General features: G+C 43.7%; 1 protein-coding gene across 3 annotated transcripts in view; it reads right to left on the reverse strand.

Annotated features, from left to right (window-relative positions):
• Positions 1-973: 973 nt before the first annotated feature.
• The window catches only part of LOC128330103 (uncharacterized), a 115,083-nt gene continuing 91,672 nt past the window's right edge, over positions 974-24,384 (reverse strand). For all 3 annotated transcript variants that reach the window (XM_053262424.1, XM_053262433.1, XM_053262418.1), the window contains 6 exons: positions 21,507-23,231; positions 16,586-16,682; positions 15,188-15,392; positions 12,714-13,342; positions 6,116-6,261; positions 974-3,988 (listed from right to left, as the gene is read on the reverse strand). In XM_053262424.1, coding sequence (XP_053118399.1) covers positions 3,193-3,988; positions 6,116-6,261; positions 12,714-13,342; positions 15,188-15,392; positions 16,586-16,682; positions 21,507-23,032 — 3,399 coding nt within the window. In that variant the 5' untranslated portion in view covers positions 23,033-23,231 and the 3' untranslated portion in view covers positions 974-3,192. The remainder of the gene's footprint in view (positions 3,989-6,115; positions 6,262-12,713; positions 13,343-15,187; positions 15,393-16,585; positions 16,683-21,506; positions 23,232-24,384) is intronic.

Below are 24,384 nucleotides of genomic sequence, written 5' to 3' on the forward strand. Positions count from 1 at the left end.
GTTGGTGGCTGCAAGGAAACTAAAGTGGGGTGGAAACCGCTATCAGGTTTTGGGAAACGGGACTGAGTTCTTGAAGTAACTGGAAATGACTAACTTGAGGTAGGGCAAGATAACACTCTCCCCCACCCCCCACTCCTTTAATATTGTGACCATAATGCTGCACACAAAGCTGCTTCTGCTTGCTGTGGCAGTGGCTGTAAGGGTTGCACTTCCATGTTCCAATCCCCCTTGCACAAATCAACAGATGGCCAGAAATGCCAGCGGCTACTAGCAAAAGTATTCCTCTTCAATCAGATACAATGTGGTGTAGGAGGGAATCCACTGCTGGCACTGTGCTTGCTCCTAATCCTGCATAAACAAGTGCAGGTGTTATCGAGTGTGTATTACGGTTCAGATCTCATAAACTGGATACCTACTGGACTCTACCTATGTAGAATTCAAGCCTAAGATCACTAACTGACATCCTAATCAACGAAGCACTCACACTTCTAAGGGCCACAGAGGCGCAAAAGGAGCCCATGTGCTCCCGCAAGAATGCATTTGCGCAAGAGCCTTCCAAAGCCAGAGTGCTCCCTGTGCTCCAGAAAGGCTCTGCAAAAGCAGAAACACGTCACTTTGGGCTAGCAATGCCTTTCCACACTTAGAGTGCAAAGAGCACTTACACAGTCTAAAGGCCTTTGTGAAATTGTGCATGCCCCCACAGCCACTAGAAGTGCAAGTGCTTTGTTTCTTAGGATGTCAGCAGCATCTGATTTCAAGTCTGTGGGTTGCGCACCTATCAGTGTTTGAGGCTATGGTAAGGAGTTCAAACTGGTATAGTGGACCCTGCTAAACTATTCCATTTCAGAAGAGTTGTTTTCAACTGGCTAGGAATAAAAATGAGTCTGCAACCAAATTTGTTCTTTTGGCAAGGATCTTGAATTGAGGTAGGAATGATGCTGTTCAGAAAGAAAATGTAAAGTCAAATCAAAGCTCAAGGAAACAAATTATTAAAAGTTTTTATCATGTTAATCTACAGTAATGTAATGGATTCCTTTTTAATTAAATTCTTTGAAATGCACTAGATTACATCATTTAAATAATCACAAACTAGAAGAGGTAATTGAGCCTTGTTAACAGACATACAGTTCAGAACTATTTCTGATGTATCACATTCCTTGGAGTTCTACAATGCATTTGTTAACCAATAACAAAAATATCCAGTGATCTTAAAAGGGAGAGAGTATTGCTTATCCACAGGATTCTAGAGATATTCTGGAATGTTTGTGATGGGTGAATGCAATATGTTTCAGCTTCCCTTTCCATTTACATGCATTCATTGCAAAGTATAACTTGGTACTCTGGGACTTACTGGGCTTGAGGGTAGAAGTTAAACTAATTAACAGAAAAATGAATAGTTTAAAAGAAAAAAGAAAAGCAAGCCACCAGCAAAAGGAATCACCTGCAAAAGGAAAGGTTTCCTTGGAGAGCAAGCTGAAATTAGAAGATAATTACACATTCTCCTTTATTGGATTAATACTGCTCTACATTTGACCTGGATGTTGCCTAATGCTGTTATAATATATGCACAATGAAATCTCTTATCATATATTGTCAAGATTCCTTTTCCCAGCACAGTCATGCAGTGTCAAACATCTCACACTCTTTATCTTAGCCACACAATATTAACAATATTAGCTCAATATTTTCTTTCTAGAGACCTGCTCATCGTGATTTGAGGCCAACAACCTCTAACTACCTTCCCTAGCAGGTCACAAGTCTGAAGGGCCTGCCCCCCCCTTGAACAAGTCTTCAGAGGCTAAGGCCTATTTGACCCCAGATAGACAACACAACATTGTGTCATCTTTGCTGTCATACCTATTTACAAATGTGCAAAAGGTTATCATTGCCCATAATCTAGATCCAACCACACTACTACTTTAGAACCTCCTCTTGATAACTCCTGAGGCCAGTTGTCAAGTTCTGTTGATGTGATTCTCTTTGCTTGCCAGTACAGAAAACTGCCTGCCTTCTCACAGTTCATGTGTGCTCCCTTATACTTAGCTTTCCAGCATTTACAGGTAGTCTTCAAGTCAACAGCACATTCCCTATTGCTACCAGCTGAGTAAATTACCGCAAATAATGGCTCAGCTACCTGCTTCCTTTCAAGATTGTAGACTCTTATAACAGCTGTTTCCACAAAGTCTCACTTTATCACCCATTAGGAGAGTGGCTTACATAAAGCATAGCATGCTGCCCATGGAAAAGAGGGGCACGTGTGCTGGCTCTGTATGAAAAGCCCACCGACACTGCTAGCAATCATGCAGAGCTGCTGTGGCTCGTAAGGATTGTGTCACGGCTGTAGTGACAATGTTCTAGTTATTCCCAATGGGAACAGCATTGCTACAGCAATGACACAATCCTTGGGAGCCATCGAGGCTCTGTGTGATTGCTAGCAGCACTGGTGAGCATACAGAGCCAGTGTGTACATCCCACTCTTCCACGGGCAGTGCACCCCACTGTATGTAAACCAGTATGTCTCAAAATGGGGAATGTGGGCCTCCAGAAGTGGTGTATAAGACATCCCTAAAGAGGGGACAAAATTTGGTGTATCTTATTAGTAGCAAGTAGCAGTCTTATAACAAGGTTTAGGATACACAGTAGAAGAGGGTCAAGGAGTTTCTTCCTCAGTGGAGAGGAATGGAACTGCAAGGCGCTGATTGCTGTGGTCTATCTCAAGCTAGAGATTGTGGCATGGGGCAGAGTCTGTGTACTAGCTGGAAAAAGAAACAGTTTGAGGGGAAGAAGGAGAGAAAAGCAGTGTGTGTGTGTGTGTGTGTGTGTGTGCGCGCGCATGCGCAGAAGCGTGTAGGAGCCAGACAGTTGGGACCAAAGTAGCATAAAGGCTGTAGGAACTAGGTAGGTATACCCACTGAGGTTTCTAGGTTGGGTTGTGTGGAAGATCTAGTAAATTTAAAAACAGGGCACATTTTCCTAGAATTTGAGAAACACTGATTTAGTAATATTTGTTATAAAGTCCTTCTCAGTAGAAGTGAAATCATAGGTAGCGCTGATGCTATTTGGCCAGGTGAGGTTCATTTTTTGTCCCATTCTACTAAAAGAACAGAGCTATGCCAAGGATGAAATGCAGCCCCAAAGCAGGTCTAGTGGTACTTCTGAGCATAGCCAAGTCATTTCACAGTTGAGATCCTTTCACGACCTATTGTGGGATGCACTTATCATGATGTTGGGTAGGGCATTACGCCGCTTCTTCCAGGAACCCAGCTCCCGAGAGTATCTCCGTATCTGCCGGAACCAATGGTGAGTCCGTGCTTTGTCACCATCTCGGAACACAAAGGACTCCCGCCTGATCTCCAGAAGTTCAAATGTGTCATCACAGTCAGGATCCACAGAGACCACACAGTTACTAAGTCTCAAGGGCTCCCTGAGCAAACTGAACTTCCCGTTGTTCTTGTCCCTAATAAGTACCAGGACTGCATCTTTCACAGGCCCTGGCTCCCCGGGCTCAAAGCTAGACTCGGATGCACGTCTGATGTTAACCATGAGGAGCACCTGCATGTTCTGGAATTTCAAGGTCTTGCTGCCCTTTTTCACCCACTGTCCATCTGGTGGCTGAGCAAGTTGTAGGGGCCCTTCCATAACAAAGCGTGTTTCTTCCCGCAGCCAGCCCACTGTCTTGATGGCTGTCTCCCTCATTTCAATGTTAATGACTTCCCTGTTCTTCTTGCTGTCCTGGCGGAAGGAGCGCAGCGTCCACGAGTTCCCTTCTTGCTTGGTTTTCATGTTGATGTGCTCCAGATGGGACTCAATGCGGCTCTTGGCCTCCCTCAGGCTGCTGTGATCTGGGTGGTACTCAATGGTGGCTTTGATGATGCGGCTCAGCAGAAGTGGGTATTTGGTGACTCTCTGCAGTGGAGCCATGAGGAAGGACCGCAGATTCATGCGGCGAAGTGCTGTGTTGTCGTTCTGGGAAACGTTGAGGAATATCCTATAGGGATTTCAACAGGAAATGTTCAGCAAGCAGGCAGAGGAGAACGAAAAGCATAATACTGAGGGACTGTTCACAGGTATACATTAGGCACAGTTATTTCTATGCCATTACCTCATCCATATGAGGGGCAAAGCAAGGCTTCTGGCAGCCCCAGGACAAGTCTCTAAGGCTGCCGATGTGCATGCTACTCCTGGCATCTGCAGGTAGGGCTGGGAAAGTGTAGACCAGGGTTAGGCAACCTTGGCTCTCCAGATGTTGTTGAACTACAACAGTCATCATCCGCAGCTGCAATAAATTATGGCTGGGGAGGATGGGAGATGTAGTTCAACAACAGCTGGAGAGTCAAGCTTGCCTACCCCTAGTGTAGCCAATACAGAGCTAGATGGACCAATGGTCTGACTCGCTAAAAGGCAGCTTCCTATGAATATCACTCAGCTTATCTGAAGGTTTCACTTTAGTTTACTAATTTTCCAGAGTTCACAAAATAACTACAGTTCTGATCAGAAACAAAATGTTAACAAGGGCCACATTTTTAATTGAACAAGGGCTGAAAGCCCACTTGCATTAGCTCCCCACACTGAATCCATCCAATCTGAACCAAGAAACAGAGCTCTTTAGTTGAAAACCCTCCTGCCCTGTGTAAAAGCAACAGAGACTTCAGCAGGGCCCTCTCTGATATTCACCAGCTCCTCATCCCCTTTGTCTGGGTCTTGGCTCATACTGTACATGGATGTAAAGCAAGTGAGAAGGGGAGAACAATCACAGAGCCTCTGTTGCTGTTCACACTGGCAAGGAAAGGGACAAATGCGCCTGTGTCTGGGACCATAAGAAAGTCACTTGCATTTGTGGTGGAAGGGGGCCCCTGGGGGCAGAACTTCTCATATAGCTAGCGGTGTCATGGGAAGCATGGGGAGGGGGGCAGATTGGACTCACAGTTGCCAATCCCTATAATATGGCCTACTTAAACAGGCTCAACAGCAAGGCGGTATTGAAGAATGTAACAGATTATATAAAATATATCCATCATAATAAAAATTCAGATTCCAGAATTCCAGAACAAACTTATTCCACTTCCCCACAAAGCCACCACCCTTTTTTGCTGGTGTTGTCAGGCCTTAATATACTTGAATAGTGGAGAGTGGGTTGTTTGTTTGTTTTTGCATTTTCAAGTTTCCAGACTGTCTTTAACCAGCAATGAACTGATGGCAAACTACCATCGATCTCTTAGCTGCTAGACACCATGCACAGAAATAGACTCACTCTAGTCTGTGATATCAGGCCTGTCAAGAGTCCCTACTTTATTGGAATTCCTTAACATTTCCTGCCTGCTTATCTCTTCTTCTCACACAGCCTATGACCATTTCTCCCATCAATATGAAGTGTATAATTGGAGATGACACATCTGATGAAATGCTTATTCTACAGAAGAGTCCTACCATATGTCCCGGGGTGCCCAACTTTGGGTGCCCAAATGTTGTCAGACAACTTCTGGGGACTAAGGCAGGGAACCTCTGCTGTATTCAGCCCTTCACCCGTACAATCAAGTCTGGAATTAGGCTGGTATCTTGGAGCAGAATTCAAAATTTCCAGGGGAAAAGAATATATTCCCATAATTACTTACAGTTAATTTGTCTCGTTTTCCTTACAATGATTACATCTTTTTAACTTTTTAGATGAGGCAACAGCAAGTAGTTTCCTCAGCCTCTCAAGACAAGAAATGTCTGTTTATGTCAAAAGTAATCTTGCTGCACCTTTAAACACTTGGTTGGGGTGAGTGTCATGCACCCAGATGCAACCTTAGGTTGGCTTACCAGGAGCAGGAGCTGGCTCTCTCTCTCTCTCTCTCTCTCTCTCTCTCTCTCTCTCTCTCTCTCTCTCTCAAAAAACCTAATCAGAATCTATCTTTCTGATTAGCAACTCAGGAACCACGAAAGACTTCACTTTGATAAGGCCACAGTGGCCAGTAAGCATCTGTCCCTCAGCCCCAGTCCATGCATGACATGGACCCTGTTCCTCCCTCTGCCCCCACCCCCCACCCCAAGACCATGCTTGTTCTTAAACTTCTTTACTGGTTCTCGAACCTCATGTCTATCTCACCTACCCAAAATCCGGGGCCCTCCTCACCTGAGTAGTTCCTTCTCTTTTTCCAATGCATTGAGCATGTTCACTGAAGAAGACTGTTGGAGGCAGTAGGTCTGGAAGGCAGGCAACATATTGACAAACTCCAGGAATATTTCGCCAATGCATACAGTCATCAGGTCAACATCACCCTGCCAACACATAATGCGAGAGCTGCGTCAGCCAGGAAGGAATCTGAGGCCATGAGGAGTCACTGGATTAATAGTATTGCTTAGTGATGGTGGATCATGTATTCATGTAGGAATCAATGTGCCTCATGTTAAATGTTTACAGGAAAAGATCCTTTGCACCATGGCTTCCAAGCATCATAGACTGCTGAATGAAATCCGAGAAATCAATCTTTTCAGCATTAGAACTGCAAGATGCTGTTCTTGCATGTACATGTACAGCAACAAGCGAGATGGCTGTACATGTCTGCCTTGAACCAGCATGCGTGATCAGAGATGGTCAGCTTCTGTAATCTGCTCTCCAAACAGTGGTCTGAGGGAGGCCAGCTGTATAATTTCAGATAGTATAATCTAGCAGTAAAGGCTTCAGAGTTATAGAGCACACCTGTTCATTACCTCTAAGTGTGTGTGTGTGTGTGTGTGTGTGTGTGTGTGTGTGTGTGTATGAAATCTATAAAATCCAAACGGGGGATGAAACGGATTAATAGATGGACTCTTTGTTTCTTGGGGCTTGAGCACACTTTTGGAATGGCCAGAGGCAGAGACGTAATTGCTTTAGAGGTCACATCTGACTTAGGGGGTCACTAGTTGGCCATCCCTATACTAGATCATGATCCCTTTCTCTTTACAATAATACATTTGTGGCGACCGCTGGTTTCCCTTAGAATACACGTGCTGGCCGGCAGGTGGAGCTGTGAAAATCACAAGGTCTTTGATCAGCATGTGCCCAGAGGGTAAGATCATGATAGGAAGGCAAGCAGGACCATACGGGAGCATGTGTACGACCAGAAAGACGGTGCTTTGAATTTGCACAGAAGCTTTCAACATTGTGCAGTTTATTGCCATCTGGATGGATCCCCTCCCTTACTGGGAATCAAAATGTTCCTTACAAAAGAGGGATAAGACAATTCCCATTTTTACCAGCATGGGGTGCTTTAGCACCAAGGCTCCATGCTTCATTTCATGTTATATGACTTCGGTTAAACTAGGGATTACTATTGCTGAAACAAAGAAAACAAACATGCAGAATTAAAGAAAATCACGTCTATTTGAATTTATTGGGCTTAAACCTGCAGGCAAGTGGTCTTCTTTTAAAGAAATATCAGGTACTGATATCAACGGTGTGGCTTCATGAATGAAATCCACATTTTGAGACTGAAGTTATCGTCCCCCTGCCACCGATCAAAATTAAAATATCTACGAAAATAAAATACTAAAAAAAGATCAACATCTTGAACTTCTACACTTTATTAAAATTCTTTTCGTTGTTAAACTTGATTTTCTTCAGATTTCTACAAACGTATTATTCTGCAAACGTTTTGTTTGTTTATTTATTTATTTATTGAATTTATATACTGCCTTTCATTAAAAACAACCCCAAGACGGTTTACAAAAGTTAAAAAACATACAATAAAAATGACAATTAAAATATTAAGCTAAAAATATAAAACAAATCTAATTTAAAAACTATAAAACACAAGAATAAAACTATAAATGAGTAAAAACACATAGAAGCAGCAGTAGAAACAGTCATGTAAAAGTCTAGATAAAAAGCCAAGATTTAAGCTTTCTAAAAACTGTGATGGAATCCGAGGAGCAAATGGCCACTGGGAGAGCATTCCAAAGTCTGGGGGCAGCAACACAGAAGGCCCTGTCCCGAGTGCACGACAGCCGAGCCTTCTTCATTGTAGGCACCCGGAGCAGAGTCCCCCGCAGATGAATTTTGAGCAAAACACAATGATGTTTTGCACTGATGGCCGGAAACTCAAAACACCCCATTGTTCCCTATGGGTAGCTCCTAGGGAATGAAAGTAGGTTGGGTGGTAGGGCATGATGGGTACTACCTACCACCCAGCCTACAAAATACATGGTCAAGCAGGTGATTTTAAATAAATTTTAAACCTTTCCCCCAAACCCCCGTAGAATACAATATGTGATGATGGCCACCAGCTTGGATGGCTTTAAAAGGGGCTTAGACAAATTCATGGAAGACAGGTCTATCAATGGCCACTAGTTTTGATGTCTAGGTTACATCCCATGAGGGATATGTGAACTGGCACAAGATTGAGCCAGTTTGCACTCTAACTGGTTCAGTTCGAAGGCTTGACCTCAAACCTAACTGGGTCCAGTTTGAGCCAAGGTTGAACTGAACTGGTTTGGGCTGGTCCAAAGGCCTACCGGCAAAGGGGAATCCAGTGAGGATTCCCCTTTACCGTTAAAAGGGGCAGCCAGAGTGGGGGGCTTCTTTAACTTACTACGTTATTAAAGTAAAATACTCACAATGGCACTAGCGGCTACTACTGCTTTTATATACTATTCTTGAACCAAACTTCTCAAAGCGGTTTACAAAAGAAAATAAATAGGGGAATATTCACTGGATCCCCCTTGCTGTTAGGGCTTCCAGCTGGCCCAAACCGAACTGGTTCAAATTCGAACTGAACTGGGGGGCCAGTCCAGAGGGGCAGAACTGAACCAGGAAAACTGGCTTTATGCACACCCCTAACCTCCAGGTTTAGAGGCAGGATCCCTCTGAATACTAGTTGCAAGAGAGCAACATCAGGAGAGAGGGCTTGCCTTCACCTTTTGCCTTTGGGCTTCCCAGAGGCTTCTAGTGGGCCATTGTGGGAAACAGAATGCTGGGCTAGATGGGCCTTGAGCCTGATTCAGCAGGGCTGTTCTTATGTACATATCTGTCACAGCATAAAGTGTTATCACATTGTCTTGACCAGCCACAGGTTGCTAACTAAACAGATTGCAACCCTTTTCTGCTGCATCAGTTAGTGTATCCCAGAGTTTTCTATTCTAGGATTCTCTTCCTGCTTAACATCAGAATGATTCTTTGCTGACTGCACATAGGTCTCCACTGGAACCTCTCAGGTCTCGGCCAAGGCCTTCTCCTACGTCGCGGTTTTATTCCAGGAGAAATTCAGAAATGTCTTTGACCACATTCGTTTTTCCAGTTGAGGGCTAAGATCGTGTAAAAAGCGCGCGCGGGGGGGGGGGGGGGGGGGCTTTGGTTTATAGGGATAGTTATGGATGTGGCAGCTCCAACTGAGCTCCAAAAAGTGAGGACATTTGATGGAGGAAGAAAAGTTGCACCATAATTTCACCTTTTAGGACTGTTTCTGAAGTACATTGTTCAGAATAAGCACTATGCCAAATCACAATTGCAGTAATTAGAATTCATCAGGAAGTCTGATTCTATCCATCAGAGCTTAAATTGAAACAATGGTTTCCTTTCCTATTCCACTACAAAAGCTAGGAAGATCAGGTTATCCTCAGATAGTGTTGCTGCAAATTGTCACGTCACTTATTCTATATACATTTATTATTTACATTGAATTGTCATAGACTCTACGTCTTGCATTTCATGGCCATTTGGATCCACCATTTACAAGTTTCCCCCGCTTTATACTCATGTATATACCTGCCAACTTGAGGAAAACACTTCATGCATCTGAGAAGCTTATGCTACAATACATTTGTGTTAGTCTTAAAGGTGCCACAAGAATCATTGCTGTTTCCCCCCGCCCTGAAACAACACAGCTTAGTTTTATTTTTCTGTAGCTATCAGTGATTATTAAGAAGTTCTTCCTTGGAGAAATGAGGATATAGTCACATGAGACTCAATCGTTACAAATGAACATTGCATATTTCACATGGCTGTATTTCTATTATACTATGTGGAGGCTAGTTTATGAGAACATGTAACTATAAAAGCAAGCATAGTCATGTTATGGTGACATTTCCCTGTAAAAAGTGATAGCATAAATTCACTCTACATTTATAAATACTGGCTGACATACAGACTAAGTTACTTAAGAGTACTACTCAGGAATTACTCTAAAGCAGGGATCCTCAACATTGGGCCCCCAGATGTTCTTGGACTTCAACTCCCATAATCTCCAGCCAAAGGCCACTGGGCCTGGGGATTATGGGAGCTGAAGTCCAAGAACATCTGGGGGCCCAACGTTGAGGATCCCTGCTCTAAAGGACTACTTAATTTCAACAGGATTTCTCTCGAGTACTAACAACAATCTATCACAGCCTCATTTTATGCATGTTTATTTGGAAATAGGTGTTGCTGGGTAAAATGCAGCTTATTCCAAAGGGGTATAACATTTTAAAATAAAATAAATACAATAAATGTACAGAACTGCTAAGCAAGGTCAGCCCTATCTGCATTTGAATGGGAGACTACATGAATGAGCACTGTAAGATATTCCCCTTACAGGAGGGGGCCGCTCTGGGAAGAGCATCTGCGTGCTTGCATGCAGAAGGTTCCAAGTTCCCTCCCTGGCATCTCCAAGACAGGGCTGAGAGAGACTTCTATCTGCAACCTTGGAGAAGCTGCTGCCAGTCTGGGCAGACAATAATGAGCTAGGTAGACCAATGGTCTGACTTAGTATAAGGCAGCTTCCTATGTTCCACCCAAGGCATGATCAAACCAGCTTAAATAAATGGGCTTCCCTGTGCCTAACTCTGTGCTGGCCTGTGGCCACTGAGTATATCCCTAGAAGGTCAAACCACATGCCATATAGACAAAACTGTTATTTTCATCATGATACTCAATGCTGATTTATTAGATAGGATGATTGACCAGGAAACCTACCCACTATTCAGATGACTGAACTGTCTTCAAAATAATAAACTCTAGCCCATTTGACTTACAAAGTTAAGCAACGGGGCTTAGCACTCTGTGCTGTGCAAAGGGAGCCAGTCTGTCATAATGAATTATCAAGAACTGCTGTTTCAGCAAATTATAAATAACCTTGAGTACATTCAAGAAAGGGGGCCAGTTTGGAGCATGGCTCAAATAACACTTCAGGATTTAACTAGCCTTGTGTTTGTTCTTGGCCACCAGCAACTGTTGGCAAGCAAAGCTGATTTTAATTGCTCTCCTGTAGGCAAGGCAGGCCTTCTTAAATGCTGCTGTAAAAATGAATTTCATGGTAGAAGGGTATTTTTTCTTTCAGAGTAAGTAATAAAGTACAAAGCATAATAGAGTTACGCAGTGGTGTGTAAATGCCATTAGTTTTGCTTAGCACAACCAATCACCTGTGCATATTGTTCCTTCAGCCAATGAAAATGTGGGAATATTTGTAACTGATGATAGGCTTTATTGTGCAATGAATGCATTGATATTTGATAGAAGAAGCTCAAATCAGAGTGCTGTTGCCCCAGATTGGCCTATTTGAGTGAGAGAGAGAGAGAGAGAGAGAGAGAGAGAGAGAGAGAGAGAGAGAGAGAGAGAGAGTGTGTGTGTGTGTGTGTAAGTGTGTAAAATAGGGATTCAAGACAGAAGGGCAAAAAGGATTCTGGAGATGTTTGTTGACCAAATGATCTTGCCCTGTGTTCATTGAATTAATACATCTTGCTATCGGTCATAGATAAGGGAAGACACCATGCAGTAGTTTCAGCACATCTAGTCTGATCCTCCTCTTCCCTAGTCCCCAAACAGATGTTTTCTTACATGTATTAAATGAGGGGAAATACAGACATTAGAATCTAAAGTGCAGCAGCTAGAGAGCCCCTCTGAAAGAAAAAGATAAAAGAGATCAGAGGTAGGGATGTGTGAGCCACTGGTTTGGCCAGCTTGGTTAGAATCTGGATGGAATTCAAACTGACCCGGCCCAAACTGATCCGGAATTCAGACTGTCTCGGGTTGGGCCAAATCAGGTCCAGTCCAGTTTGGCCATCAAACCGGGCCAAACCAGTTTGCGGACTGGTTCGGGGATACTTGAAAAGCGAATCCAGTGCGGATTCCCCTTTACAAGTAAAGGGGGCATTCCATAATCCCTATCCTAAAGGCTGCCGGGGGCGGGGGGAGAGAAAAGGTACTCCATACTTTTAGTGGTGGCCGTAGCAGAGGCAGCAGAGACATCGGAGGCAGCGGGGGCTCCTCCAAGCCCCCCATTGGCCTCCTGAATGAGAGCCCAGGCCACACATGTGTGGAGGCCCGAACTGGGCCACAGCCAGCCAGACTGCCATTCAGGAGGCCAGCAGGGGGCCTGGAGGAGCTCCCGCCGCTGCCTCTGATGTCTCCACTGCCTCCACCAATAAAGATACGGAGTACCCTTTCTCTCGCCCCCTCCCCCTGGTGGCCTTTAGGATAGGGATTAGGGAATGCCCCTTTACTTGTAAAGGGGAATCCTTGCTGGATCCCCGAACTGGCCCCTGAGCTGATTAATAGAACCAGGGCCAGTCCAGTTCAAACTCAGACTGCCCGAGCCGGCTCACACACCCCTAATCAGAGGACCACAGCCCAAGCTTTTACTCAATTCCTTTCCTTTGTCATTAGACATGGTACCTTTTTAAAATTAGTGATGCAAACTGCAAGTGCCATAGTAACAAAGCCATAATATGAGAGTAATTAATTATGACTGCAAGGGAAAATAAAGCAGATCATCCACTACCTGCTCAAAGGCCTGGTCAATCTCTTCCTGCAGGTACTCCAGAAAGTTTTCATTGAGGTCAATCAGCTCCTGTATGTTGCTGAAAACCACCAGCAACTGGTCCTGCGTGAGGAGGCCAGCAGCTTGCATGGGGAGATAGAACTCCTCTTTGATGATGCGCAAGTCCTCCCCGTAGCTGGCTTCGGTATTAACAAACTCTAGCACTGACTCCTTCCGCTCTGTACGGCACTTCAGGCACTTCTCACAGAGGTTGGCCCGCCTCTTGTTCTGGTTCTGAACATCCGTCTCCAGTGGGAAATCTCTCCCTCCACAGTCAGTGCAGGGCTGGTGGGCTTCCCATGCCTGCAGGGAAGTCAAGGTTTCAGATGCCCTACTCCTCCATTTCCTACTCAGCACTTGGCTGATGCCGCTGTCCGCCCGCTCCATCTCAGCTGATCTCATCCTTGGCGCCCCTCCACTGTTAGCATCAGCATTGTCCCTCTCATCACTCCCGCCCACAATTCCACTGTCAGTGCTGAGACTGCTGACGTTGCTCCAGCGGTGTTTGGAACGAAGGGAGCCACCCTGAACGTGGCGGTTCTCATCCAGGTTGCTGCCATGGTTGATGTTGGCTTTAGACACTACTGGGCCTGAGCAGAAAAACAATCATCATTTTCTAACTGTAATGGGGAATCTCTTCATTGTTTCCAACCCCGAGCAGCAAACTCTGCCCCACTCCCCCCATCAATAAACAGCAGATCCTGTCTTTTTTCTGGTGTCTGAAAGATGCTGTGATGTACATGAACCTCTTCTAGACAACAAAGAAACCGTTTTTCAAAGGGTTATGGCTATGGCATCTTTACACTGCATCCTAGACTGTTGGGAGAAGACAATGGTTAACTCAGAGAAGATTTTCCCATCACTTTATCTCCATGGCATGAAATGTTTCACCTGCTTAGTTTCTGATCAATAGGTTGCTGTTAAAGGCACAGGAGAAGGCCCTGTTTGTTTGTTTTTTGTTTTTAAGCAAGAAAGTTGCTTGTAACTGAGTCAGGCCAATTGTCCATTTAGTCCAGTATTCTCATACTAGTGCATCTCCAGGGACTCTGTCAAGGTCTTCTGCCCTGCCACCTGAGATTCTTTATACCAGGCTTGAACAACTTGTAACTCACCAAGCCAAATCCAAAGTACTGGCCATGTGGGAAGACAATGGCCAGGTTTTTGCATTCCCAGGAATGCAGCAAAAATAGGAGGTCTAATCAAGCCCCTGGAGGGCCACCAAACAATAGCTGGTGGAATATGTTCAGTGTGGTGGATGACAAGTTGCGCAGGTCACTTTATAGCATGCAAATAATGCATTCTTTTAAAAGTTATACCCACCTCCTTAATTCCACAGTTCAAGGCAGGTCTCATTTGTAGTTTGTCTTAGGTGTGGAACTAGGGGTGTACAATTCGATTTGAGGACAAATCAGGGGCAATTTGCAGATTCGACCTCGAATTTGAATCACCCTCAAAACAGAGAGTCAATTTGCTGGAAAAACAGGCCTCAAAATGGTGTTTTCTGGGGAGAGCAGGTCTACCAATTGGGGTTGGCAGGTAAATCAGCCCTCTGCTCTGGACTCAGTGCATCTGCCCACCTCAGAGGACTGGTTTACCCACCGACCCCAAATGACAGACCAGCTTTTCCCTGAAAAAATGCAATGTTGAGGCCCATTTTTCCAACAAAATGGGTCTCAAAATGGTGCTCAAATCACCCAAATTAAGGGTGATTCATCAAGACAGCCAGCCAAGCTGGCTGTTCTCAACAAATCAATTTGATGGTTCTGCGACTCGATTCGAGCTCAAACTGAATCACAGAATTCAATTCGTGCACTGCCCTATGTGGAATAAACCAAACAACTAACAGATAACCAATAACTAATAAACCAACCAACCAAACAACTAACAGATAACAACTAACTAATAAACCAAACAAATAACATGTAATCCAACTATTAGCTATGTCTTCTGTGTGTACTTGCAGAAAAATTGTTCCAGGTCTTACTCAGCCCTCACTATATTGTGCATGAAGTTGAAAGGATTGATTCCTCCCTGCAGTGGAGCTGAGCTCAGCAGATGATGCTAAGATGTTGGTGTTGTCATGAAGATCCCCCTTCTGCATTAGCCAGGAGTCAGTTTGAGCAACTCAGAACTTTCCCAGCTGCTGCCTCCCAGGCACTTGGCTGTGATTAGCTGTTATAAAGAGCATGTACAGCCAGTGCATAGGAATAGCTGCTGTGTCCCCTCTCCTCTAAAGAGACCCTAGCAGAAGGAACTGCTGTGTGCTGGAAAGTATATTCTATGGCAGCTGAGTGGCAATGTTTGGAAGATATATATGCCAAAACGAAGCAAGATCTTTCTGAATGATGCACTCCTGATGTCAAACACTCAGAACTACGAGTGACAAGGACGCTCCAAGACACAGACACAAACTGAGCAAATGGCAGTGAACCTACTGGGGTCTTTCTCTTGTCGGCGCTTCTGGGCATGTTGCCGAGCTGCTGCTGCTATCTTCAGCTCCAGTTGTTTCCTCTTCACAGCATCTGTCGGCATCGGATCACTGAAATGAGGCCGTAACCGACACTCCCGTTGAGCTCTGGTGCAGTCCGGAGTTTCGTAGGAGATGTCAGAACTGGATCTGCGGCAGTTGGGGCTGGAGCTCTGGGAGGAAAACAAGGGGCAGTACTTTACTGAACAAACTACAGGATACCCAAATATCCATCACCAAGTTGGTTGTTGCTCTCCACCAACATCCATGTCCCCCCTCCACAATCCTTCTGTTGCTTCTCCTGTTCAAGGTGTCAGTTCCATTTTCAGGGCACACATCCATTCGGCATGTGTGCCCTGAGGCAAAATTTCAGCTGCTATAATATATTAAATACAAATATGGGTGTGTGCAGGTTTTTGCAGGTATATATGCATATATGGTAAGATTCCGGGGGGGGGGGGGACTCAGCTAGGAGCATCCCATTTTTACTGGGTCATGTAGATAGTATTAGCAGGATGAACATCAAATGTGGTCCTATGTAGTCAGTGAGGTCTAGATCAGATAGGAAATAAAAGTGGTATAAATGTTTCTCCTCACCCACCAAGCAATATTTGGATACAGCCTATGGTGGCCAATCCAAAGGAGCCAATCAATAGGCATTTAATCCAGGATGAAATGTGAATTTCCCTGACACATCCTACAGATGTTTCCTGAATAATCACTATACAACAAATTTAAACCACTTTCAAACTCTGTCATGGATGCTAACCAAGAAATCAGGCAAACTGTACAGTACTTCTGTTAAGGGCCTAGGGATTGCTATCAGAAAATGCTTAGGACCCTCATACAACTACCATGTTGAAATTCTTGTTGAGGGAATTCATGGTAATTGAACCAGTTTCAAACCAAATTAAATTTAGTGCATCTGAACTAGTTAAAGTTAGTTGTAACTATGTTCTGTTGAAACGGATGCTCCAGATCTAGTATGATTAAAGCCCTATTAAGTGAATTTTACTGGATTATAACCAAAATATTGATGTGTGTCAGGCATCTTATTCAATATCTTGCTCTTCACAGCTAAGAAATGTGAGTGGAGGATCTGGAGAGAAGAGAAGAGAGAAGAGAAGAGAAGAAGAGAAACGAAGAGAGAAAAGAAATGGAGAGAGAAAAGAAACAAAGAGAAAGAGAGAGAAAAGAAACAGAGAGAAGAAAGTAGAGTAGAGAAGAAGACGAAGGAGTGGGGTTGGGGGAGGAGAGGCAAAACCAGGTGAGGATTAATTACAGGAATGCATGAAAGGATGAAAGCTGCAATAAGCAAGTGAGGTTAAAGCTCCCTGTCCTCTCTGCCCCAAGCCATGGAACTTACTGTTGGTTGATGACAGTCCTCTGGAAAAGTGAGATCAGACTTCTTATGTTCGCATGATCCTTTTGATGGGGGTTCAGGAGCAGTTTCGGCACTGCAGCTGTAATGAAAGGGACATAATCCAATGAATGTCATGTGCCAAGAGCGCTTAAGAGGTAGAGAGGACCACATTAAAGGATGGTTCACACAATTCTAATTAGGGTAGGAGACACATCCCACTCAATTTCAGAAGCTGTACGTGCTCTGGCTTTCCGATAATCTGTGAGTAAAAAGCAAGGCGGGAGAGGGATGAAGTGATTATTAAGTAGCAGCTGGGTTGGAGGGCTCTGTCCTACCCAGCCGCTGTACCCAGCTCTTTAATGAGGTAGGATGAAAAGCCCCCTGACTCAGCTACTGCGTGGCAGACAATAACTTCCTCCCCCTCCTACCTTGCTTGTTACTGACAAACAAATGGAAAAAGAGAGTGTGCAAAACTCTCGAACCTGGGTAGGATGCCTCTCTTACCTTAATTAGAAGCATGAGAACAGCCCTACTGTAATCAAAACATACAATTTCTGCAGGCATGGGCACATTCAGGCATGTACTATTTCTACACATTCTGGCTTGCAAACCATTGCATTATGCCTTCTTTTTTCTAAATATGCCATCTAACACTTGTACTATTGTTTATGCTATTGCTGTACCAACAAATTCCAATTCAAATGTCCAGTTAAAACAGTATGGTTAAGGCTAGTCCCTTAAGAAATGAAAAGAAATAAAATAAAATAAGAGAGAAAGATTTCTATATAAAAGCAGTAGTCAGTTCAGTTATATTTTATTTTCATTTGTAGAACTGTGATGCTAACTTGGCAAAGAGGCACCTTTTACCGTGGTGATTCTCTTTATTTAGCAGGGGGAGAGTAACTGGCCCTATCCACCCCCAGCACAGGACCTCCAGTGACTGTTGCTGGTGTCTATCTGATGCTGCTTTTCAGATTGTGAGCCCTTTGGGGATAGGGATCCATCTTATCTTTTCATATTTATTATTTCTCTGTGTAAACCGCCCTGAGCCATTTTTGGAAGGGCGGTAAGGGCGGTGTAGAAATCGAATTAAACAAACAAATAAAAGTTGTCTGAATTATATATGCACCCTTACAGTTAGCTGTTATGCTTTTGTGTGAAAACAATTTTAAAAAGCAGTATTCAAACTCATGAATTCTTTACTTCTTTAATTCTTCCCAGATATCATGACATGAGACAGCTTTCAGTTCCATCATCACAAATACACCAAGGTACAAGAAAGATACTTCCTTAGATGTATCTTTAAGGAAGGATAATTTCTTATCCATAAATGACGAGGAAGAATGGCCTGCATCCTAAGGTTTTGTTCCAGAGGGAGGAAACACTAGGAATATAACCTAGTACACCCAGGCCCAGAGGCAGGGAAGAGAGAGGGGCAAAATGGAGTAGGCACCCCTATAGGATTAGCAATGGCAGAAATAATAACAATTCTTAGCATTTAGATATCAAATGCTAAATCAAATGTTTTATTTCATTTCAATTGTTTTATGTGTTTCTGATTTTAATGTAAACTGCCCTGGGCCACTTTAGGAAGGGTGGTATATAAATCAAATAAAATGAATGAACAAATAATCTCATTTCAAGTGTTCAATGCACTTTATATACACTCAGAGATACAGAATAGATACAGGGTCTTAAGAGTATTTCTAGATGTTAACAGCACAACAAATGCTGTGCTGCATGGGATTCATACTTTTTCCCCTCAAGGAAGGGCTTTCTGCTTTGGGAATGCTCTTGTGAATTGTGGCATTCTTTCTTCTGCCTGTGTCAAATAATCATGTATTATTCTAGATAGTTGCCTTCCATTCAGCTCTTCTTCCAGATACATAGAATATTGCTTTTTGCAACACTCCCTTTGTGAGCCATCACACATGATCTTATGAGGATTCAATGTTTCTTCAGCTATGCTCAAGACTCCATCTTATTAGCCTCCTCATCTACTACAGGTTCTCAGTGGTTATCTTTAATTTGCTTATGGAACCTTCTTCATTTACTTTTCTATCACTGAGTGGGTTATGCTTTTTGGTACTCTGTCTGCCATCTAACATTTCTTCATCTTCGCTACAGATTAGGCTTTGGATATCTCAGTGTGCTCTTCAAAGCTTCCCTATAATCCTTGGCTTTAGCTGCTGTTTTGACCTTTAAAAAAAAAAGGTGTGTGTGTCCAGCAATCTCATGCATTTTAATATGCATAAATAACTTCAATGCAACCCTTATGAACCTGCCAGGGCCCTCTGTTCATCATCTCAGGCTCTATTCATGGCCTCGCCACTAAAAGAGAACTGGTTGGCAGTGACCAGAGACAGGGCCTTTTTGGTTGTGGCCTGTCAGCTTTGGAATGCCCTCCCTGAAGAACTCTGCCATGCTCCATCCCTCAGTGTTTTTAAAAAAAACAATTAAACGCTTATCTCTTTAAAGAGGCTTTTAAATATTTTATCTGCTGCGTATATCTGGTAGGTTCTTTAGTTTTAATAGTTCTCGGGTTTTAGCTTTTTAAATAACTTTTAATTTGAAACTTTATAAAAACATAAATTGTAATTTTAAATGTGGTTTTAGCCTGGTATTTTAACTTGCTTAACTCTATTAGTCTTATTTTACATTGTATCTGTCTTATTAATGTTGTGAGCCGCTCCGAGCAATAGTGTACTGGAGGGGCACAAATATTTTAAATAAGCAAACCAACAAACCTCCCCCCCTAGAACTCCTCTTTCCTCAACTACTATAACCATCACCCTAAATGTTTGCCCGCCTTTATTTATTGCTGTATGCACTACAAGCTTGGGTTTTAGGCCCATTCACTCAGGCAGAGTTTAGTAATGCCCCAGTGTTCCACCCCTTTCTAAGCTCTTGTCTGTAGAACTCAGATTATTTTTAGAGCTAGATAAACACATTTCATATTTAAAAGGTGGAATAGATAGTGCTTGGTTTGATTCACGGTTTTTGCTTGAGTCAAAAACATTCAGCAATTCATGAGAGGCTTAGAAGTTTCCATGATGATTAATGTGACAAATCAGAGGCTTAAAACATTACACTGTTTACGTATGTGCTAAATAAACAACAGTGGAACACCAGCAAGGGAGTTAAAAATAAAAGGAATTATCATATGTAATTCCAACTGCACAATTCCTACAGAATCCGAAGACACTAAATTCAAGAATAACCTTTCGTGGGGTCCCACTGCAGATGAATGACCACCAGTTGAAACCTAAGGCTCCCACTCCATTATTTTTGTCATTACCAAAACATTACCATTACTCTTAGGATCCTAAAAATATTTTATTCTCAACTCTAGTGATAACACAGATGCTGAGCTACGAACTCCAATCCCAAAGCATGATCCTCTAAAGAGTTCTGAAACTCTGGATGAAAATGACTGCTGGACTTTTGAGCCAATCCTGACTCAGTTTTACCGCTTCAAAGTGAAACTGTTTGGCCTCACAAAGTTTTGACTGAGAGCCAGGAGCAGCTTGGTACTTGACTGAGATGATCTTTGTGTTCTGCATGGCAATGAATTTCTATTAAAAAGGGTTGAATGCAAGCTAATGGAGCATGGAGAGAAGGAGAATCCAAACATTATTCTGACTCTTCTCGGCAGAAAGGGATTACAGGAACAGAAGAAAACCATACCCTGAAAAGTTTCTCGGACCTGCATTTGCAGAATCCATGGCTTGCTGCAGGACCAGCTGAGTAAGTGGCTGTGTTCCTCTGCACTGGGGCAAAGACAGCTAACTAGATGAATCAGGTCAGGAGCCTGACCTGATTCATCAGGTTTTGTTTTGGAGTCAGAATACCTCAATTTTTCTTTTAACCACAAGGCCCCACTTCTCTGCTCCCCAGCTAAAGCTGTGCATCAGGACCCTCATATAACCTCTAGAAATTTAGAACAATGGCTCCCGAACCTTCTAAGCTATGGCCCCACCAATCGAATTTTATTTATGCTGAAAATGCATTCTTTCCAGTACCCTGAAGATCACACTACTCAGCTTTGTGTCACACATTGCCCCAAATACACACGATGAGAAACCTAGCTATCCATTCAATACCCATGCCTCAGTGGTAGCTCCCAATATTCTGGAATCTGGATTCTGGAATCTTTGTCCCCTGTGACTTTAGAATGAGTGTTTAGAATGAGCCAGTCAGAAGCTGTGTCATGTAGTGAGTCAGACAATTACGCTAATATTATGAATGGTGTCACCTCTGCTGAGGGTTAGGGTACACCCATATGGCAGGTAAGTGACTCAAAAGATCATGATCTTCAGGCCCACTGGCCTAAGACAGAAATTAATTCTCCACACATCACCTCTCTAGCATAAACTAGATGAGAGTCAATGCGTTATAACCAAAGCGCAAGAATGAACAAGGGGCCTCATACCACGAGTGCCTGGAGCAAACAATACTGTAATAAAACCCATGACTTCAGTTGGCTTAAGCATGTGCAAAGACACATAAGGCATAGAAAGGCACTGCCTGTCCATGCTCAGATCCCAGTTGCTGGGCAATCTGACCTGAGAGAAAATTCCTTTCAGGTAGCAAATACAATAATCAGTTAAAATCCTCAGCATGAAGCAAAACCTATCAGCCAGTTCTCCCAAGGGGGTAAAAACATCTTGGTAATTTGTCTAGTATAAGTCCAATTGGTACCATTATTGCATCGTTGGCAACAGCACCCTGATTGGAAGAAACTTCCCACAGGGTCTAAAGGGAAATGCCGTCCAAAGCATCAAGATAAGCGGAAACTACTTCATCTCCCAGAGACACTAATTTAGACACAGGAAGTTACAGAATTACTCCTGCTTACTAACTATGCAAGTACATTTGTGCCCTCCAAATGAAATGCTTTTCAGGAACTCTAAACGAGTTTTACCTCTTCTTAATGAGGTCCAGTGCAGAACCTATAAACTCATCCTTCATTTTTTGCAGCTTAGCTCCATAGCTGGATATGTCTGTCGCTTCTAATAGCAATGGGCAGCAAGATGACTGGGTTTCAGACTGGTGAAGGACTTTGCTTAGTTGTCTTGCATCCAATCCCTGCTTCTCCCCTTCAACAAATGCTTTCTCTCCCTCCCTAAGAACTGCAGCAGACTGGAGAGGTGATCTTGGAATGGGGCTAGAACAAATGGGAACAGGGATCGTATCTGAAACTGGCACCTCGTAATTTTTGCCCCTAGCCACAGGTATGTTAATCAGGCAGAAGCTCCTGTCCCATGTCGATGTACTGTCCGCAAAGCCTGGAGTGCTCTGGGTATTTTCATGAAACACATCATCATAATCATCTATTGCTGAAACCATTTCTTTGGCAAGATCCTGCTGGGCACCTGAACAAATGTTCTGGTTTCTCTTCTCTTCTAACTTTTGGGTTCCTTCTTTGACATTTTTTGTTACTTCATTGCTGCTGTTAAGAAAACACATTTCCTTGATTCGCATCTTCTTGAACTCCTCAAAGGTAGGTATGTACAGTCTTTCTTTGCAGTCTGCTTTTCTGCTTGATTCCAGTATCCCTTTGGTGTCCCCTTCCCCCTCATGTCCCTTGAAGGATCCAGTAGTTTGGGATTTTACCATCTCCTGGCCTTCACTGGTGCAATGGAGAGTCAGGTTGGGCGAGCTGTTCTGCCTCCTGATCTGCAACCTTCTCTGAGCTTCTTGTTTGATATCTTCTGGGTTGGTCAGTCTGCGAGAAAAACATGGGCGATGCCTCCCCAGGGCCATCCATGGTCCATGAGCGAGGGTAGCATGCTGCACAAATATGGTGCAACAGTTAACCGAGCAACCATTCTTGTATTGCTGGCATGCACGGCATTCAGAACACTCCCTTGCAACCAAGTCATTCAAGGAAGCTTGTGGTCTAAGAGGCTTGCAAATCTCGGTAGCTTTAGTACTGTGAATCCTAAGTTTCTCCTTCAAGGTTTTTTTGACATCCCCATCTATATACGAGGAGAAAAGCCATGGAGGCACTTTGGCACAAGGGGGAAGGGCTATGTCTCGCGCTGTAGGGAGCACTCGCTCAGGAGGAAGAGGAAAGTGGCGGCAACATTCCGGTGAGCTGGGGGATGGGGCACTTTCCATGGAATACTTGGACCAATGCGTTGTGCCTTTGTAATGGAAAACAAGTTCATTGTCCACATTTCCACAGTGTGGATGACAATTTGAATCAGCCACTGTGGCCCAGTGCAGATTCTCCACACTTCGATACGGGTGTGTCTCTGTATTGCTGTCTCCTTTGCTTCCAGGATTAAAATCTCTAGTAAAAATACGAGAGTCTAAGTTCTTGAGTGGATGCATGCTGCTAACTGAGAAATCCTTTAAGCCATGTTGTGTGTACAGCTGATTGTTCTGGCAGCTCAAAATTACCCGACAGTGTTCCTGCCTCTCATCAATGTTGATGTATGTCATAGCAAAACGACATGGATGGTCTAATAGGCTGATGTGGTTAGAAGGGAGAGGGCAGAAGGATGAGGGAGTTGGCAGACTGCTCAGATGGTGTTCAGAAGTCCTGGCCACAGACTGCAGGGCTCTGTCATCTGGGTACTCACACTGAGGCACGGATACATCTCCAGAATAATCACTGTGGACTCACATGAGGAATGGAAACCTGGTAACATAAATACAGACAGCATAAACGTTAGCTGTGCAGCCAGTGATCACAAAAATAATCAGAAGTGACCCCTCCCCAAACTGCCCACTCTACAGCTGTGTGGCATGCTTTGTATTGGAAGACACAAGTTTCCCGTCATCATGTGTAGCTCTGCCGTAGGTCTAGGCAGGCAATAGAACAACTTAGCAAGGGAGGATGCAGAATCTGGCATAACTGAAATCCTATTAAGACGTTACTTTAGGAGGCATAAGGAGGTCTTAAGTCATTTAGGGTTTTAAAGGCAATAGGCAGGGCCATGCCACAGAACCAAGAGTGCTTTTTTGTGCAGCACTGAACAGAATTCCAAGTACAAAATATATACACTGTTTGTCTGTTGTGAACACGGCACACACCACAGGGAGACCTTTGTACAAAAGCAGGCCACCATCCATTCTCAATATCTTCTATGTATTATAAAGGGAGAAGCAGCATATAATAGATAGACATGCTCTTTGGTTATTTCACTTATCACACTTGTATCCCAACACTGTTCCAAGAAGCTCAGGATGATGTCCATGGGATTATTTCATATTCATCACTAAAGCCTCTCTGGGAGGCTGGTTAGGCCACCTTTCCAGATGGAGGAATGAAATGTGAGTGATTCAGTGAACTCTCGCAATTAATTCTATGCGGAGCCAGAGGAGGTCATTCACACTCACAGTCAAAGCTACTCTTTGAGCTTCACAGCCAGGCGGAATTTTGAACCTGCGTTTCCCACATCTAAACGCAATCTCATAGCCAATTAACCAACTGGATTCTTCTGGTGTGCACGCATTTTGTATTAGATTACTTACACCAGAGCCACCTAATGGCACAGCAGGGAAGTAACTTGCCTAGGAAGCAAGAGGTTGCAGGTTCGAATCCTCACTGGTATGTTTCCCAGACTATGGGGAACTCCTATATTGGGCAACAGCGATATAGGAAGGTGCTGAAAGGCATCATCTCATACTGTGCAGGGGGAGGCAATGGTAAACCCCTCCTGTATTCTACCAAAGACAACCACAGGGCTCTGTGGTCGCCAGGCATTGACACCGACTTGACAGCACAACTTTACTTTACTAACTTGCACCAGAGTATTAAAAATGCTTTTTGGGAAGCCATCTTAAGAATC

The sequence above is a fragment of the Hemicordylus capensis genome, chromosome 1, assembly GCF_027244095.1.
Source record: "Hemicordylus capensis ecotype Gifberg chromosome 1, rHemCap1.1.pri, whole genome shotgun sequence".
NCBI classification, from domain to species: Eukaryota; Metazoa; Chordata; class Lepidosauria; order Squamata; family Cordylidae; genus Hemicordylus; species Hemicordylus capensis.